Below are 19,336 nucleotides of genomic sequence, written 5' to 3'. Positions count from 1 at the left end.
TGGATCTTGCGCATGATAGTATGGAGCAGGGAAGATGCTTCAAGGCAGCCATCTCTCTGTAGGAAGGCATGTTGTAGCTGAGAGAAATCCAGAGTGGAGCCGATACGGTGGGCCAAAACTTTGTGGACGGCACGGAGGATAGCCAATGAGATGGAGATAGGTCAGAAGTCAGCCGGACCAGAAGGGTCTTCTTTCTTGCGAAGAAACACCACTCAGGATTTGGATAATTGCGAGAGGGCTGATTCCACGACCAGAAGCAGATTGAAATAAGCGGCCAGCGAGGGTTGGTCCCAAGAGAGAAGGATAGAAGAAGTAAGGCAGTCCAGACCAGCAGCCAAATTCCCCATATCACGATGGCTTTGGTAACCTCAGGAGCCGAGATGGCGGATATTATGGACCAGCTTGGGGATGGAGCAGGAGTGGCCCTACGGTGATCAGAGACCGAAGGTTCTTCGAAGATCTTTGACCAGTAGTCATCCAGTCCAGCAACCGTATCTGTGGAGCCATGGTACGCAGAGCGCCAACGACCAGAGAGGACACACGAGGCAGCGTCCTTCTTGCAAAGATAGTAGTCTTTGAACAGCAGCGTAGTTCGCCGGCGGATTTGTTTTTTGAAGGATGCCAGGTGTAAGGGAAGTCGCGCTTAGCGTGGTCATCGAGTACGGAGGCCCCTTGAGAAGGAGATAGAGAGCCAGCCTTAAGAGAGTCATAGTTTCTCCCGCCGTTTGCCCACACTTAATTGAATTTCTTCACTTTGACATTCAGAGCACTGGGCAGAAATCACATCGCGTCAACACCCGCCGTGGGCCTTCGCGATGCTTTATTTTAATTAAACAGTCGGATTCCTCACAGGGTTCCTCACAGGAAAACTGAGGTTGAGCTCCCCCTCCTTGCACGTAACACACACACACACACACAGAGTGCCCTGTGGGGTGGGGGACATTGAGGGTCTCCCTGCTTCCATAAACCTCCCACCCCCGTCCCCCACCCCTAATATCCCCAACCAGAAGACTAGGAAGGAGGGATATGCAAATTCCGGGCCCTGCAATGGAGACCCAAAGGGAGGGGGTGGATTTTACAATCCGGAAGGCAGAGAGAAGTAGCCTTCCCCTGCCCCCGTGCTCCCTGAGGGTGTTGCCTTCCTTTTTTGAACCCCCTCCCAATATTTTGCCCCCCTCCCCGAATGGCTCACCTCTTTGCAGGTCCCGATGCACCTAATTCTTAGAATATTATAAAGATTTGATGTTAAATTCAGGGGGAAGAGTTTCCATCTTAAGATCATTCTAGCTTTGAATATTTCCTTCCTTCACCTATCCCCCCCACATGTGGTAAGACACCCAGAGTGGCATCTAGCCAGATGGGTAGTATATATAAAAAGAAAATAATTATTTATCTAAACTTTGTGACTCTCCCTCCTGGCCCCCTTCTTTGGAGATCAGCCTCCATGTTGCAGTAAGTCCTTCCCTTCCAGACAAGTCCTTCCCTCACCCCCTCACAATATTTCGTATCTCCTGCCTCCCAGGCTGGGGTCTTCTCCTGCTGAGCTGGATTGGGAGCAAAAAAGAAAAACACTCTGTACCTTTGCCGCTTCCTGTTACTAACCAAACACCCCACCTCTCCTTTCCTCCTTCCATGAGAGAGAGAGAGAGAGAGAGAGAGAGAGAGAGAGAGAGAGAGAGAGAGAGCAATGCCCCATCTAGGGCATTACAGCCTCAAAACTCCTTTTCCCACTTTTGCAGAAGGGGGGGGTCTGGACTTTGGGGGAACCCAAGGGGGGGAGGGGGGGAGAGCCACCTTCCTTCCTCTCCTTCCTTTTTTCTTACAGCCATCCATGCCTACAGATTTAGGAGGAAGTGGGGGGGTTCACAAGGGAAAATCGAGGTTGAGCCACCCCCCCTCCATGCACGCACCAAACACACCCCACAAACACACAGAGTTTGCCTTCCATTTCTTTAATCTCCCCTCCCAATATTTTTGCACCCCTCCCCCCCCATGGCTCACCTCCTTGCGGGAATCTCCCGAGGAGACCCCTTTGCAAGCGCCTTCCCCAGGAGACCATAGAGGCGGGAGGAGCAGACGTGCCCTCTCACCGGTTCCGGTTTTGAAAAAGGCCGAAGGGGAGGAGCTCTTCTACTGTTTCTAGTAGCTCTAGGTTCCACCCTACACAAAAACGTTTCATGAAGGAAAGGGGGAGGGGGAGGGGGAGCTGCAGAAAGAGGAGGGGAGGTCTGGAGCGTAGGAATTCCTCCCACCATCATCACCACAATCATCTTCTGTCGCTGTCGCCTGCTCTCCCAGGGCTCTTCCTTCATGGAAAACTCCCTTCAGGAGAACCTAGAGCTACGAAGGTTGTAGAGGAGCCAAACAGCTCCCCAGCGTCCTCTTTCCGCACCTCTAAGGAATCCCCTTGCGAAGAGGGTCTCCTCAGGAGTTTGTGGGAGAACTTTCAGTGCATCACGTTAATGCATTGAGATCACGGGGCAGATCTCATTGCATTTTTTTTGGGGGGGGGGAAGGCTTCTCTGTTCAAAAGGCTTTGCAAGGCGTTCCCCCCCCCCCAAGTGTCTTCTGGAGAAAGATGGGCTGCTGGATTGGGGGAGGGGATGGAATTCCCCCCCCCCCCCGCATGTCTCCTTGGAGCAAAGCACCAGGGTGGATGAGATCGCCCCTCCTAATAGGAGACCTATGACCCCACCTCACACACTTTTGCCCTGAATCACTGGTGGGTTTTAAAAAAGGGAATGAAAGAAAAGTAACTTGGCTCTCCCCCTCCCCCCTCCCAATTTCCCCTTTTCCCGCCAAATCCGACTCCCTCCCTCTTCCCCAAATATTGGAAAAGACTGCAAGTCCCCTGGAGGGAAAGCAGCCAGGAGGGTGCAGGGAGGAAGAGGAGGAGAAGGGGCTGCCAAGGGGGAGGAAGGACAGCAGGACGCTTGGGGGGAGAAGGAGGGGGTCAGCTGAGTGGGAGGGGGCTGATGCATGACACCCCCCCCCCTTTTAAGCTGTGTCCATCTCCCAGGAAAATGAGTTGGGTGGCTTTTACAGCCCCTTTCCTTTGCACTTTTGGCAAGAAGACCAAAAAGATGGCAGACTAATTTGAAGTCCATTTGGAGGAGTTGATGCCAGCTATTGAGGATAAGAGTTCTAGCAGCATACAAACCCTGCCCCATTGAGTACAATCTGCAGGCTCTTTGAGTTGCTCATAACAAAGTCCAACAGGCTGCCAGGAGATGTTCCAACGAATATTGGCTTCAGCTCTGCTCTCAGATACAGATAGCAGCAGACACAGGTAACATCAAAGAAATATATGACAGTATCAAGGAGGCTTTGGGTTCAATACAGAAAAAATCTGCTCCTTTGAAGCTACAGGGGTGATCATCCAGGAATGAGCACAGCAGATGGACCGCTGGGTGCAGCACTACTCTGAGCTATATGCTAGAGAGAATGTAGTAACTGAAGAGGCATTAAATAACATTGAGTGCCTGCCTGTCTTGGAAGAGTTTGACAGCGAACCAACTTTTGCAGAAATAAAAGCGGCCTTGGAGTCCCTCGCCTCCGGCATGGCACCTGGGAAGCATAACATCCCTGTTGAAGTCCTGAAGTGCTGTAAAGAGACCATCACCACTGAGCTGTATGAAATCTTTGCTGGAGGGAAGGTGGAGTACCACAAGAGATGAAAGATGTAAAAATTGTGACATTGTATAAGAACAAAAGGAGACAGGGGGCAACTGCAATAACTACCGTGGCATCTCTCAGCATTATAGTGAGGTCCTTGCCCGTGTTTTGGTGAAGAGACTCCAAGTGCTTATAGACAGGACTGCAACGAGAACAAACCTATCAATTCTAAAGGAAATCAACCCTGAGTGCTCACTGGAAGGACAGATCCTGAAGCTGAGGCTCCAGTACTTTGGCCATCTCATGAGAAGAGAAGACTCCCTGGAAAAGACCTTGATGTTAGGAAGGTGTGATGGCAAGAGGAGAAGGGGACAACAGAGGATGAGATGGTTGGACAATGTCATTGAAGCGACCAACATGAATTTGGCCCAGCTTCGGGAGGAGGTGGAAGACAGGAGGGCCTGGCGTGCTATGTTCCATGGGCTCACGAAGAGTCGGACACGATTAAACTGCCTCTGGGATGCAGTGGAAGACAGGAGGGCCTGGCGTGCTCTGGTCTATAGGGCCACAAAGAGTCAGACATGACTTAAGGAGTAAACCACAACATAGTGTTGCCAGTCGCCTAGCAGGAGAAAGGCGGCTTAATAAATTAATAAATACATTAATATATAGGCTTGTCCTTCAAGGCCTGCACTTCCTGGGGAAAGGCAGGGATAGAGGCACTTCCACTTCCTCATTCCCTCAGCTCCCAAACTGAGGGAAAGTTGAGCGAAAGAAACCAGCTTTGAACTGGGGGCGGGGCAGGAAGGAAGGGTGGCACAAAGAATGGGGTCGCCCTTCACCCCCACTTCTCCCCCGGGAACCCACCCACCCAACTTTCAAGGCCTCCTTCCCTCCTCATGGCTCCTTAATTTTTCAGTTCTTTGCTGCGTATTCTTAACTTATCTGCTGATAATAGATCTGAGATCCATTCTTTCGTTATCCAGTTCCTTTGCTCATGCTTAAATATTGATAAAAGCACTATTTTAAGACATATTCTTAGATTTAACTTTAATATTTTGCTTACGTCTTTAAAAAACAGCTTCCAAAATTTCAATATATATTCACATTCCTAACACATGTGAAGGTAGACTCCCCTTCCTGACCATGTTTTGAACATATCTTAGAATGTTTTGTTTATCCATACATTTCAGTTTTACTAATTTTAAGGACCATCTCCAAAATTTTTTTTAAAATTATTTTATTCTTATAGATATACAATTTTAAAAATCCATATATTCTTCCACTTCTCAATATTTATTTCTTCTTTCAAATCTACTTCCTATATCATCTTTAAAATCTCTTGTTGATCCTCTGCTTCTATTAATATCCTATACATTTTTCATTCTTTTCCTCTCATTTTTTCCATCCGAAAATAACCAGATTATCAAAGTGAAATTACAGAAATGATTTGGGAGCGAATTTAAAGCATGAATGACAGACAGGAAGGCAATTAGCTTGCTGGCATAGTAACAGACGACACAGTAAAATATAATTCCTTCGATGGGAGAAAGCAAGATGATACTGTTTCAGCCAGTCCCCAAAATCAAGACGGAATTAGTTAGGAAAAGGAGAGGCCCATGTATCACCTCAAGATGACTGGAAGATGATCATGGTCAGCAAGCAGTACAAGAAAACGTCCACTGTTAGGAAACTTCTAGTTCTCTTGGGTCCTTTCTCACTTTCAAGGGTGATTTGGTTCTGTCAAAAACTGGAGAAAAAAGGGGGTATATGAAGCAGAGGGGAGATCATCTGGCCTATGAGAATTCTCCTTCCAACTGATATATACCTTTTCTAGTCCTTGGCTCTTTTTCTCTTCAGTTTTGCCCAAGAAAATACAGTGGTGCCTCGCATAACGTTTGCTTCGTTTAACGTTTTTTTCGCTTAACGTTTATTTTTTCAGTGTCAGATTGTGCTTCGTATAACGTTTTTCCCTATGGGCGATTTTCACATAGCGATTTTGGGACCATGCTTCGCTTAACATTTTTGGTTTTAGGTCCCCTGCTTCACTTAACGATGTTCATTTTTTCAATTACAAAAGTGTCTTAACATGTTGAAAAACGGTTTTAAATGCTTGGAATCATTAGTGCACCTTCTAAAATGTGTGCATACTTAATTTGGCGTTGATCTGACTTTTCGTTAATTTATTGTGAATTTTTTTCTCCCCCATAGGAAACAATGGAGCTGTCAGATTTTGACAGCTGTCAAAAGTGGGGGGGAAAGAATTCACCATAAATTAACGAAAAGTCAGATCAAAGCCAAATTAACTTTTGCATCCGTTTTAGAGGGTGCAGAAGCTAATCCAAGCATTTAAAACCATTTTTGACCCTTTTATGACACACTTAAATTTGCAAAAATTGACTTCGCAAAGCCATTGAAATGTATTGAGTCGGCTTCAATACATTCCAGTGGAGGAAACATTGTATCGTTTAACAATGTTTCCTATGGGTTTTTTCGCTTAAGGATGCCAATCCGTGCCTATTGGAACGGATTAACCGGTTTCCAATGCATTCCTATGGGAAATGGTGTTTCGCATAAAGTTTTTTTCGCATAAGGTTTTTTTTTGGAACCAATTAAAAACGTTATGCGAGGCACCACTGTACATGCTCTTATCTCTGATTAATGCTGGGAAGCGAAACTGTTTTCCTACTCAGCCATCAATCTTTACTTGGTTCTGTGCAAAGAAACCCTGCTATTCATTCATTCATTCATTCATTCATTCATTCATTCATTCATTCATTCATTCATTCATTCATTCCCTCCTTTTTACCTTATCAGAAAAGACATTCCTCAGGATGGCTCTATCTTATCTCCTAAGAGCTAGGAACAACTAAAAGCAGTATACACCAGACTCTGACGTGGGGAGCTCGGAAATGCTTTTAAAAAAAAAACCTCAACTGTGTGAAGTTCCAAGGTGTACGTGTTTGGCTTGCTTAGAGCTAATGGCTCCCTGTTTATATATATTTTTGTATGTCTGGCACCTTTGTAGGGGGCCACAGACTGGAAACAATTCTCCATACACCACCTCATAAGGTTTGTTATGTGACTTATACATTCCTGACTCAGCCTATATTTCTTTCATGTTTGTTTATGGCTGGAGTCAAGAAAAGAGAATGGCTGCTTTGAAGAAAGGCTCAAGAAAGTGAGCCAGGAGGTGGCAAGGTTGAAATAGAGTCGTTTTCGTCACAATTACACCGTGTAAAGTGAATTGTGTGGAAGACTCCCAATTTTTCGGGAGGCATTTGTTCCTTTTCGTTAAAATCTCAAATTAGATTTGCTCAACCACACATACTGCACCACCTATGACACTGTGGGAATCTCTAGGTTGACAACTGTGGAAGCCATCTTTCCAAGCAGGCAATAGTTCGCTTACCAGAGGCTATTTGGTAGGCGACGTTGTGTTTTCGGCCTCTCTCTGCAGGAAGAGAAGAGAAAAGTCAGCCAAAGGGTTCTCCTGGGGAACCAATCCTGCCCTGAAAACCTTAATCCTCGTTAAACAGCTTCACCTCTTAGTAACTAACTCGAAAGGAAGAAGAAAAGTCCAGAGGATTCCTTAGGCACTGATTTATTTCCTGGTGTAAGCCCTGACTTTTCTTTAGAGTAACTCAGGCCAGCCAAAAAGAAAACTTTTTTTTAGCATGAGAGGTGTGGCACTGCCTGAGTGTGTTTTCTCTCCCTTTCATTTCGTATTCACAAGTGGAACAAAGTCTGGAAATAACCAGTAACTAGGTACTGTTTGGAAAACACATAGCTCACAAATACTTGCAAACATTTGCAAGGAGCAATATCAGAATTGGTCACTAGAGGGAACTGCAAGACAATACATAATTGGAGTGACTTTAATGATTTTTTTAAAAATAAATAAATCCCAAACTCTGCTAAAGAAGAGAAAAATTTTGAGATTTTGTTCCCTATACTCACCATTCATCATAATGCCCCTCCCTTTTGGTGGCCTGTCAAAGGCAGCTGGCTTGTTAAATTTATCAGCAATAAATCCTAATTCTTTATTTGAATTGGATCATTCAGATTTCAGCCAACTTTAGTTGTCGGTTCTCATTGGCTGAAATCCTACTGCTCAGCCTAGTAACCTGCAACTAGAGTAGACCCCCTGAATCCAGTGGGGATCTGGGGAGTCTGAAAGATCCATTGATTCAACAAGGCTACTCTAGTGCTGACTACACTAAGTAACGGGATTTCAGCCATTATGTTTTTTTTAAAAAACGTACAAATTTCTTCCAGGAACACCAAGTGGTATTTCAAGAGCTGCTCATGCAACCGTTCATGAAACAATGGGCACTGAATTAAAATTCCTCTTGTTCTAAGACAATGAAATGAGATTCTCTAACCTTATTCACATGCATGCAATTAACAAGCTCAGCTCCTCCGGCCTTTTTGGGGGGTCATATTACCAGCCTGCTCCTTTTCCTTTCTGGAAAAGCACATCAGGTCAACACAGATCAGAATCGGAGGAAGAGGGTCAGAATCGATGGAGAAAAGAGGTGTCATTTAAGAAGATGTATTGAGGACACCCTTTGACTGACTCCAACTCTCAATGATTAGATACGTATTCCAAGAAATTAACATCTCATCACATTCTGCCTCAAATATCTAGTCAGGACTAGGCTGGAGAAGGCGGCCCTAGCAACCCAATTGAGAACATTACGTTTTAAAAGCAACGTGTTGCATCGCTAATTGCTCTTATACAGCTAGACTCCCATTGGTCACCTGTGTCGCATTACATGCCATGTGTCATGTTCTCAGTTTGTAGAAGAAAATAAGCCAAAAAGCATGTAAAAGACAAACATCAGAACCAACATTAAAACAACAACAAAAATCCTTCTCTAATCACTCAGAATCGGTGATTTTAAAAAACCTTATAAAATGTCTCTAAAAATACCTTAAAATGCCTTGAAGAAGTAACTTTTCAACATCTCAAGCTGTTAATTGTAGCTAACTAGTTTCTGGTAACCACGTTACTTGCAATGAGTAAATGCTGAATTTCTGCTGAGTTTACTTGGTTTGCTTACTGAGACATAAGATGATTCCCACCACGACCATCACCAGAACAAGAGCTGCAGCCCCCACGATGAGGATGATGAGTCCTGTATTGAGTCCTGTGCCTGGAATGAGATACACATGATTGCTTATAGTCTGAGAGACTGGAAAAGTCTCCATTTTGGTGTTGGAAAGAACTTAATGGAGTTAGCTATGTTGGCTTCCAGAAATGGGCATTCCAGAAATGGGGTGCCACCATCGAAGAGGCACTGCTTGGCTCTCAGCCTCAAATATCTTCTTGTGTCTAGATATCTATCTTGACTAGATATGCTCTCTCTCCCACACGCATGGCTCCTGCCAGGTGTTAACAGCATTAATGCTGGAAAGCTCAACCCTGACAGGATTCTATCTTTTTTTCACCCATGCTCTTTCCGACAAGAAAGTGTCCTCAAATACACACCTTAGCAATCGGGCATGCACAGTAAGCCTACATTTGCATTCCAGTGGCCAATCTCAAAACAAAGAGAGGGACACCTCCCAGAATCTAATTTTTACACACACACACACACAAGGATCGAGTCTCCCCACCACCACCACCGTCTCTCTCACCATCCGTCTCTTCCCAGGCAACGGCCAGAGGCTCGTCCAGACCGCTGTGGTCCACATGGCACTGGTAGAGGCCCACATCTTTGGGGTCAATCTGGACACTAAGCCAGGTGTAGTAGGTCCCATCTGAGTTCAGGAGGATGCCAGCGTGGAAGGTGTCCTCCATCCAGACCTCCCCATCCTTCCTCCAGGTGGCCTCAATCTCCTTGGGGTAGAATCCGTAGACCCTACACACGAGGGTTTCCTGGTCGCCAGAGTCCGACCTGCGCAGCACTTTCACCACCGGAGGCTCTGAGGAAATGGCCACACCAAGATTTTTAATGACGTTGAATGACAGACGAGATGAGTCAAAAAACTAAAGAGTCGGAAGGGGCTCCATCTAGACCATCAGTGATCTAGATCAAACCAAGTGCAGGATGGTGACGGCGTCCCTGGCAGATGCCCATTCAACAAAGCAGAGTCCCTCACCTTCCAACACAGCTTTTTCTGTCATTGAACAGGACTTCCTGTTAGAAAGTTTGGTCCTGATGTTTACTCACGATCTCTTTCCTCATAATTTGAACCCAGTATTGTGGGTCATAGTTTCTGGAGCTTCAGAAAAGAAGCTTGCACCATCTTCAGGTTCCATTAGAGGATGATGTATCTCAGGGATAGACTAGCAAGGCAATGGATTTAGGAGAAAGGTGCATACATTCAATGTATTCGCGAAGGCTTTCGCGGCCGGGATCTAATGGTTGTTGTGGGCTTTTCGGGCTCTTTGGCCGTGTTGTGAAGGTTGTTCTTCCTCACGTTTTGCCAGTCTCGGTGGCCACAATCACCCATCTCCTGAAAAGGACAAAAGCTGATCCCACAGCTATAAATACTCAACTATCCAAACAAACTGCACCAGAGCACAGACAGAGTTCTGACTCCTGTCCTCTGAAAATGCCGGCCACAGAGACTGGCCAAACGTTAGGAAGAACAACCTTCAGGACGCGCCAAAGAGCCCGAAAAACCCACAACAACCAAGCGTGTACATTCCTTTGGACTTTGCACTCACAATCCTGCTTGTTGATTTTATCTTGCATGTACAATTTTAAGTTTTGTTTTGTGAACTGGGCATTCACATGGAGCTACTTAGTTGGAGTAGCATCAATTCAACAAGTTTTTTTCAGAATCCCCTGAACGGAAAATGGTGAAGGCACAGAGGAGTTACAGCCAAGAACTGTCGCTCCTGCAATCGCTCAACTGGGGGATATCAGCAAACAATGAGAGACGGAGGGATTGCTGTTCCTGGCCTCCACACACATTCTTCCCTTCCAGAGCTTAGAAATGCCTTGATCTTAAAACATTAATTTTAAACTGCTTTTTTTTGGGGGGGGGGTTAATAGGAAATGCAAATTCACTTGCATTCATCGCCATTAGGTCACACCAGGGAATCTGAGTGAGTTCGATTTAAATGGCCACACTCTACCACCGCCATCCACTGGAACCCAGCATCACCAATCCACCATGCCCCCGCCACCCACTGATGCCCACTGTGGCAGTCTCCACCACTGCCGCCTGCCATAAAGGAAACCGGCAGCCCATAGCAAAGATGGCAGCTGTGGTTTCCCTGCCCAAAGTGAAGCTGCAGCCCTCCATCTTTGCAAAGGACAACCCGGATTCCCCTAGGGCAGGCAAAAGGAATCTGGGCTGCCCTTTGCAAAGATGGCGATTTCAGCATCCCTGCCCTAAGGGAAGCTGCAGCCGCCATCTTTGCAAAGGGCGGTCCTGTTTCCCTTAGGGCAGGCTGCTCTTTGCTAAGCTAGTGTTGGAGGCCTTAGGGTGGAGGCTGCGGTGGCGCAACTGGCCGTGGTGGTAGTGGCGAAGGGAGGGAGGAGAAGGGGCAGAAGGCAGGCGGTGTGTGTGTGTGTGGGGTTGTCTGCCTATGCGACTGCTGATCAGCTGTTCAGTGTGGGCCCAGAGGCAGAAAGGTACGGCTAGCCTTCCTTCTATGCCTACGGGGGATGAATACAAATGGAGATATATTCGTCCCTTCGTATTCGCCGGGGTCTCTAGAACTGATGAATACAAAGTGTCGAATAGTAACCGAATCAGCAATTTTTAATGAACACCGCACTTTTTAAAAATTCACTCCCCGTGACTAGTGGTGAGGTTCAAAAACCTGCACTAAGAGGCAATGAGACACCTTAGTTCATGTCCTGATCAGAGTTTGCTTGTTAAGAAAATAAAATAATAAAACAAGGAGAAATGTTGTCCAGGAGGAGGTGTTTCTTTTCTTTTTTTTTAAGGAAGAGTCTTGGGAAAAAAAAATTTTGCTGGGAAAGAGTGCGACGGTGCTGCCCTGCTTGCCTGTTCTAATGAAGAGAAAGAGTCAAGAGTCGAGGAGAGAGGTGCTCTCTGTGTGCCTCCACGGGCAATGTATCCTCCCTTTTTTGCATCAGGACCACACGCTTTGAGCCAAAGCAAAAAGACTGGAAAAAGAAAAGGGGCTCAGATACGGAGGGAAAGTGATGGAACTGGGGGTGTGGGATTCAGGGTTGGTTTGCATTTCCCCTTCTGTTGTGTTTGAACACCAGGAGAGAAAAAAAGGGGGGGGGAATCAAACCACCCCAAACCTGTAGCATTTCCTGCATTTTTTATTGATGTGGTCACCCCTTAAAGCATCCAGAAAGAAGGCACCGTTAGCAGATCCAAGAACCAAAGGTTTGTCTTAGTAGGCATCCATTAGTCTCAAGAGACTATGGTATCGTGCTCTGAATGGAGGCCTTGGAACAGCATTTGAGAGTGACAGTCCCTTCCACACTGAAGGCAAATACAATCTGTTTCCTGTCCAGCCCCCTGATTTTCCTGGTTTTGGGAATGCTTCTCTGCCTCGGCCTGCTGGACAAGGGTCTCTCCAAATTGGGAGGGGCCATGGTGCACCGCATCCCTCCAGGCTGAACACTCAGAGGTCAAGGTTTCCCATCTGTTGAGGTCCATTTCCAAGGCCTTCAGAACCCGCTCGCAGATCTCCTTGTATCGCAGCTGTGGTCTCTCTCTGGGGTGATTTCCCTGCACTAATTCTCAATACAGGAGACCTTCCAAAAGGTTTGTCTTAATCTTCCAAGAACATCACAACCCCAATGTTGGGAAGCATCACCCTGTGAAGAGCCATGAATTATGTGACCATTTCTTTAGCACAACAGTACAAGAAGCTTTAATGGATATCTCCCTCCTCGCTCTCCTCACCTTTCTTGAGCAGCAGCTCCTTTCCGTAGCCCAAGTATCTCTGCAGCAATTCAATGCATTCTCCCTCGAGGTAGACCTTCTGCGACTCAATATAAGCCTTGTCTGCATTCCACCACTTCCGGATCACATCAGGTATGGCTCTGGATGTCGCCACCCAGGTTAGGGTCTCCAGGTTGAGATACATCACCTCCCTCCCTTCATAGGCCAGACGGTCGAACCCATTCTTGTGCCCATCATCACTCAGCTCACAGCCATATGTCCACTGCAAACAGGAGAAACCTTGCAAGTTGTGGGAGAGGGGGACAGAAGCAAGAATATCAGAATTTGGGAAAGATCAACGTTGTGCTCAGATACAGTCGCTGGTTGGATGCCATGTATAGATCTATAAATATATACCATGTAGTCCCCCGCTCATGTCTGAGGGTGTGGACTTCTCCAGAAAAGCTCATATTAAAACCAAGCCATTAATCTTTAAGGTGACAGAACATTATTGTCTTCTTTATTTTTCCTTTTCTCCCTGATATGAATCAGGTTGGTACACTTTCCTTCCTCTAAACTCTCCTCCGACTTCCAGGCTTATTCAGGTCCAGAGAATAGAAAAAGGTTATTGTGTTGGGTTTAGTATATTATTGTTCAACCACTCAGAGCAGTGCTTTCCAATAAATCGGGTAGTTTACAAATGACTGAGCTGAATAATAAACAAATATTGTTTGGCCAAGTTCCTCTTTTTATTTTTTATTTTTATTCTGGACAATGTGAAATTGTAGAAAAATTCTGCTGTTCAATGAATTGCTGCCTTGATTCTTTGTCATGTAAAAAAACCTACAGTATGTGACTGATGCTTGGCAAGTAATTCTAGCAGTGCAGCATATTAATGTGGGACAATGCACAGCTGCAGTATATGCCATTCTGCTTCCATCAGTACAAATAACCAACAGAAGTTAACATTCCGTTGTTAACCCTGGTTCTTGAAAATCATTATTATTGTTGTTGTTTGGACTTATATGCTGTTCAATGGTGCCAGAGGACTCTCTTGGCAGTTTACAATTTAATTTTGCAGTTTACATGGTGTCTCCTCTCCCCCCCCCCCCCGTGCTAGTATTTTATCAAAGGGCTGCAGGATCACTTTGATTGCTGCTTTCCCTGCCACTTCCTAAGCCCCACAGAGCTAAGCAAGTGGAGGGGGAAAGCAACGTTCAAAGCACTTTGAATCTTGCTTTCCCCCTCCACTTTTTGCAAAGAAATTGGAGAGGGAACACACTTTCCTTGCAAGAAAGTGGAGGGGGAAAGCAGGAATCAAAGCACTTTGATCCCTCCCCCCCTTACTTCCGTGTATAAGATGACCCTCAATTCTTAATCTAAATATTTTACAGAATAGTATCATCTTATACATGGAAAAAATATAGTATATTTTGATTTGTTTGGAATATTTTCAGCCCACCCTTGATTATTTTAATCTACTGTAAATCACCCTGTGCTGGTGTAAAAAAGATCGTTAAAATGCTTTAGATGCAGGAATGAATAGGCAGATGCTTGAATAAATGAAGAATGGCCAGCTTCACTCTTCCACCATTCAGCAGAAGTAATTTTTCTGCTCAGAACTATAGGAACCCTGTTTTTAAAGTTTGGCTCAAAATGTGAAGAAGTATCTGTTTCTCAATCAAGTCCCCATCACTTGTTTTAGAGGTTGTGGACTGGGAACGTGTGAAATGCAAAAGGGAGGGGGGGAACTTTCTTCTTGAAGGAATGCTCCAAAATTCTCTGGGCAGAAGCATTCATTAGAGCATTATTACAGCTGAAAGGACACAAATGTTAGAGAGAATTGTTTGAAGCAGACCTTCCTCTTTGAGAAATCAGACTTCAAAGGATTCTTGTGCTTAAGTCCTGTACAGAGACGGGCACAAACTGATTCATGTCACTTCGTGTAAAGCCCATTGCATGACGTTGCAGGTGCTGCATGTTCCATCCTTCCACCCCCTGGCCAGCTGGCCCGCTCACAATCCATCATGCGCCACCGGGGGTCCTCCTTCTCTGGCAGCAGTCCAGTCCAGGCAGGAACTGGGGCTACCCTTCCCAGCCTCCTCTGGCAGCCAACCACTCAATGGCTGTGCAGGGAGAATCCCTGCCCCGCCTCCACAGCTGAGTGGTCGTCTGCCAGAGGAGGTAAGAAAGGGCAGCCCAGGCTCCTGCCCAGACTGGCCTGCCAGCAGAGAAGGAGGACCTCCATGGTGTGTGATGGATTGTGAGTGAGCGGGCCAGCCAGCTGGGGGTGGCAGGGTAAGGAAATGAGCAGCACTTGTTGTGCCATACGACAGTCTTCATATGAAGCACCATGAATCAATTTGTGCCCATCTCTATTCCTGAAGATTCACCACAGAACTAAGCAAATTCCCAAAGAGATGCTATTGCTGTGACACTCAAAGGCAGGCAGCTTTTAAGGATTTTCCTCTTCTAATAATAGGTTTTATATAATCTCTCTTCCTACTCCAATGGCTTCTTCAGCTCTAAAAGGGAGGGAGGGAGGGGATCAGCTCTGTATCTCTTCCACCTCTGACTCACTCTCACTCCGGTTGTAGTGATTCTGAAACATTTCCAGTGCCATCTCACATTCCTGCTCATCACCCTTCGATATCTGAGTCTTCGTGTCCCAAAAGTGGGCATCCATGCTCTCCTTCACCCAACGGGCTTGCGGCCATTCTCTCCTGGTGGTGCTGTCGTAGCGGCTGATGACCACGTCGTCCACGTACCCCACCAATGAGAACTGGGGCAGCCCGTGAGTGGCCTCGGGAAGCACCGTGCCCATATAGCGAAGAGAGTGTGAAGCAGCAGCGCCTGGAATGGGCCGAGGGGTAGAGTTAGAAGGCAAAGCCATTGTTGCACACGGACGCCCCCACCTCCTGCGCAAGATGCTGGCCTGATCCCTCCATCCAGGGAGCAGAAGGAAGGCTCTAGTTACCTTCCAACCATTGTGTTTCTTCCCACCCCCACCACCCCCAAAACACACACATTCCCAGATGGAAGAGTATACATGGGGGGGGGGGGGCTGAACCATTGTTCCCTTTTTCTGCGGGACCCATTTTTGCCATTTGGCCATGGGTGAGCAGACCGAACCCGGCAGGTACACACCGCTTTGCATCACACGGGAGTAGGCGCCACCTAAAATAAAGGATCGTCTCATGAAGGAAAAAATGTCAAGTCTGGGTCGGCCTGCAACTTATCCTGGGGAGCATGGGGAAGCAGATGCCTTATTCTTCAACCTTTTCAGGATATTGTTGTGATTTGGGGCTTGGTTTAGTCACCCTAAAAATACACTGTGCATAGAGGAACCTGTAAGCCAGGTGCGACTCAAGAACGCTCCCCCTGAAGAGGTTGGTATTATCGTACGCTTGGCTCATTCTGGTGAAAAGGGAGCCTTTTCCCACTGAAACGAGACCTCCTAGTGCTTATCTGGAGAGGCCAGCTAGTCTTCATGTAAACAGACCCCACATTGCTCACCTGACATCTGGCTACAAGCCATCCTTGGACCTTAGAATAGGAACTAGGTACTTATGGCTGAAAAGTTATAAAAGTTTTTGGATTCATTTCCGAGACTTGGATGGCCAGGTCTCGGCAGGGGCCAGGAGTGTATTCGCACCATTAAAACTAGTATGCCAGAGACACCCCTTTCTGGATGTATCTGGGCTGGCGACGGTGATACACGCCCTCGTTACTTATCGGCTGGATTACTGCAGTACGCTCTATGTGGGGCTGCCGATGGAAAAAGTCAGGGAACTTCAGCGGGTCCAAAATGCAGCAGCCAGGTTGCTGACTGGGGCTGGTTACCGGGGGTCGTATAACTCCCCTGTTACAGCAGCTCCATTGGCTGCAGATCCATTTCTGGGCACAAATCAAAAGTGCTGGTTTTAATCTATAAAGTCCTATATGGCTTAGGTCCAAGCTATCTCAAAGACCACGCCTCCCATTATGAGCTGGTTGGGTTGTTAAGATCATCGGGGGGGGGGCTTTTTCTCGGTCCCACCACGTTCAGAGGCACCTCCGGTGGGGACACTGGAGAGGAACTTCTCTTTCGCTGCTCCTAAAATGTGGAACTCCCTCCCACTGGCCCCATCTTTGCTATCCTTCTGCAAGAAGGTGAACATCTTTGTCTTCAGGCGAGCTTTCCCTTAGTGAAGGCCTGCATGGGTGCCTGGCTACATGACTGCCTACATGAGTGTCTTTCAGATGGATTCTTATGCATTATTGCTCTGGCTGGGTCTTTAGTACTACTTGTGTTTACCATCTCTCAGAGTGGCGTTTGTTCCTTTTTAGTATTTGCATACATCTTGTTTTAGCTTTAATATTGTATTTTAATGATGTAAACTGTCTTTTTATAGCCATTGTCCTTAGCTTTATATACCGTCTTTTAATGATGTGAACCACATTCGTATATTCATTGTTTTCAGCTTTAAATATTGTCTTTCAAGCATGTAAGCTGCGTGGTGCCCTTTTTGAGAAAGGCAGAGTAAGACTATTTTAAATAAATAAAATGAATAAAAGTGGTCCTTTCTCGGGGCAGTTGAGTCATCCCACAACTCTGGATATCAAAACCCAGATCGGTTCTTGGCAACTGTCATCTCCCTTCATTACAGGCCAACAGGTGTCATTCAGGATACGGTGGAACTAACAAGTTTACACACTCCTGTTAATCATTTCAGAACCTTCTCCACCTTTAATGAGACCTATGAACTCAGCTGAACAACAAACTGAAATCTCTTTGGTCGAGGGAAGTAAAAATAAAAAACTGAAATAGTAGGGTTGCATCTGTCTATGGCTGGTCACACCCCCTTCCAAGCTGCTTTACCCCCCCCTCCCACTAGTGGTGTAAGTTAAGAAAGAAAAGGAGATGATTTCCAGGGGCGCATCTGGAAGCGCACCAAAGGACCCCCCGTTCGGCTGCCCCGCCCCAAAGAAACCAACCGGCGAGGGGGCGGAAATCTAGCCCGTCCAGGTACTCACCCCGTCCAACGAGGCGGCCCCCCAGCAGCAGGAGAGCCGCCCCCCAACGGAGGAGAGACAGGAGCCTGCGACCCCGCGGCATTCTCCTGCGGGAGCGCGCCCGGCTCTTCCCACGGGGCAAGAGGGCAAGGTGGAGCACTAGCCTCCGAACCTCCGAACTTTCGCTGTCCACCTGGGGCAGCCCGGGACTGTTCCGCCTGGCAACCCCTGACGACACCCGCGCGGCTTTCCCTCCATTGGCCGGATGGTTTCCCCCCTCGGCCAATCTGAATTCTCCATTCATAAAAGCCATTTCCCCCTCCCAGACGAGAAGGAAAGAGAGATCGCAGGAACCGCGCGGATGGGGGTGGGATTCAGGGGTCCCTTTGGCCGGGGGGGGGGGGGTTGGAGGCGGCGGCTGCCCTCCTGCCCAGGACCCAGGCTGTAGCCAGGAACAAGGCCAGACTCCCCAATTTGGTTGCCCGACAACCCCCCCCCCCCAAAGGTCACCTAGGATCGCCCTAGTTCCTTTTATGAATTCAGAATTCAGGGATTGGCCGATGGGAACATAAACGACCAATGAGAGGAAAGCTTGACGTTGGCATCAAGGGTTGCTAGGCAGAACTGCTCCCGCAGGTCTTACTGGACGTGGATGGAGAAAGCGTTCCTTCTGGTGGGGTAACTTTCCGCGCAGCGCGTAAACCAGGCGCAAAGGGGGTGGGGGGGTATCTTTTCCTTGAGACCCCCTCGGATCTCACAAGCAGGGCTCTTCCTCTGGCTGGGCTTTGCACAGCTTTTTTTGGGGGGAGGGGGGAGTTTCGTAAACAGATCTGACCAAAAAAAGCCTCCCAACTACCAATGCATAAGTATTAAAAAATTAATAATATAAATATTAATTAAGTAATATCAATATTACTGTTAATATTTTAATTGTAATGTTTTAATATTTTAATATTGCTATTTTCCAAGGCCCCAGCTTGAAAGCTGTCACTCTCTGAGAATTCCTCCCAGTTTTTACACTGGTGGATTTCTGAACAGTTTTCTTCCCAGGGGAGAGTACGCTTGGGAAAAGCAGGTCCTGCAGGTTTCACTCATGCTCACACACCCACAGTCTTGCCTTTTACTCTAAAGTATGTTTACAGGCCTCATTGGGATTGGGGTTAAACTCTCCAAAAAAAACACACACCACCATCACCACCACCACAACAACAAAACAATAGCTCTCTAACTCTTGCCCAGAGAAAGAGAGGAAAGGAGGAGATAAAAATTCCTAAAAAGAAAAGAAAAAGATAAAGCATATTTTAGAAAAAGGAGGGAGGAAAAGTCGACCTCCTGCCTCCCCATGCAGTGGGCCGAAATCATATCAGGCACATTGGGCTTATGTCAGTAGAGCCCAGCAGTTCGTATTCATATCTTAGAAATATGAATACGGCCCAGTTCCGATCACCCATAACCAGCCAAGCCATCCTTGGCACTGGGATCCTTTGGTGACAGCAGTATGTCAATCCCAGCAGGAGTCGAGCTGGCCCTTCCTCACCTTCCTGAGCTCATCAGCTGATGGGGATACTCCCCATCCTGCCTCCGTGCCGATGAGTGGTCAGCTGCTCAGGGAGGTGACGAAGGGCTGGCTGGGCTCCTGCCAAGACCGGTGCAGCACCACCAACCAAGGACCCCAGTGCCATGTGGAGCCCGGTGAGTGGCCCAGAAAATGGCTGTTCTAAAGGAATTGGGGATCTAGGCCAGGGACCACTGACGATGAGATTTGGCTGGGCAAGACCCCTGAGCAGAGCAATGGGCTGGCGACAGCCTAGGGAAGCTTGTGCCGAATATCAATGCCTGAGTTTTAAAGTCACACCCGAAGGCTGTGGTTTTCAGAGGGGATATCCCACAGGAC

General features: G+C 47.0%; 1 protein-coding gene and 1 long non-coding RNA gene across 2 annotated transcripts in view; both read right to left on the bottom strand.

The window, feature by feature from the left end:
• LOC140703892 (uncharacterized) overlaps window positions 1-2,160 on the bottom strand; it is a 4,062-nt gene extending 1,902 nt beyond the window's left edge. The window contains exons 1-2 of the long non-coding RNA XR_012083071.2: window positions 2,002-2,160; window positions 1-671 (exon numbers count right to left, since the gene is read on the bottom strand). The exon at window positions 1-671 is cut by the window's left edge and continues 1,902 nt beyond it. This is a non-coding gene — a long non-coding RNA (uncharacterized LOC140703892). The remainder of the gene's footprint in view (window positions 672-2,001) is intronic.
• A 2,478-nt stretch (window positions 2,161-4,638) lies between these two features.
• On the bottom strand, window positions 4,639-17,770 carry LOC110070870 (major histocompatibility complex class I-related protein 1). Its single transcript, XM_072988949.2, has 7 exons — window positions 17,464-17,770; window positions 15,028-15,300; window positions 12,469-12,747; window positions 9,259-9,546; window positions 8,682-8,774; window positions 7,028-7,069; window positions 4,639-5,365 (listed from the first exon to the last, which is right to left on the bottom strand). The coding sequence occupies exons 1-7, from the start codon at window positions 17,753-17,755 to the stop codon at window positions 5,301-5,303; spliced, it is 1,332 nt and encodes a 443-aa protein (XP_072845050.2). The 5' UTR covers window positions 17,756-17,770; the 3' UTR covers window positions 4,639-5,300.
• Between the last annotated feature and the right edge of the window lie 1,566 nt (window positions 17,771-19,336).

Source organism: Pogona vitticeps, chromosome 2 (genome assembly GCF_051106095.1).
Source record: "Pogona vitticeps strain Pit_001003342236 chromosome 2, PviZW2.1, whole genome shotgun sequence".
NCBI classification, from domain to species: Eukaryota; Metazoa; Chordata; class Lepidosauria; order Squamata; family Agamidae; genus Pogona; species Pogona vitticeps.
The sequence above is the reverse complement of the archived record's forward strand: the minus strand, read 5'-3'. Positions and strand labels throughout refer to the sequence as shown.

Coding starts and splice junctions, on each gene's coding strand:
- LOC110070870 (XM_072988949.2), bottom strand. CDS start 17,755: ATGGCTTTTATGAATGGAGAATTCAGATTGGCCGAGGGGGGAAACCAT. Junction 12,748..15,027: donor TCACTACAACCGGAGTGAGA/GTGAGTCAGAGG, acceptor ACAACTTGCAAG/GTTTCTCCTGTTTGCAGTGG. Junction 8,775..9,258: donor TGCCTGGGAAGAGACGGATG/GTGAGAGAGACG, acceptor ATCTCATTCCAG/GCACAGGACTCAATACAGGA.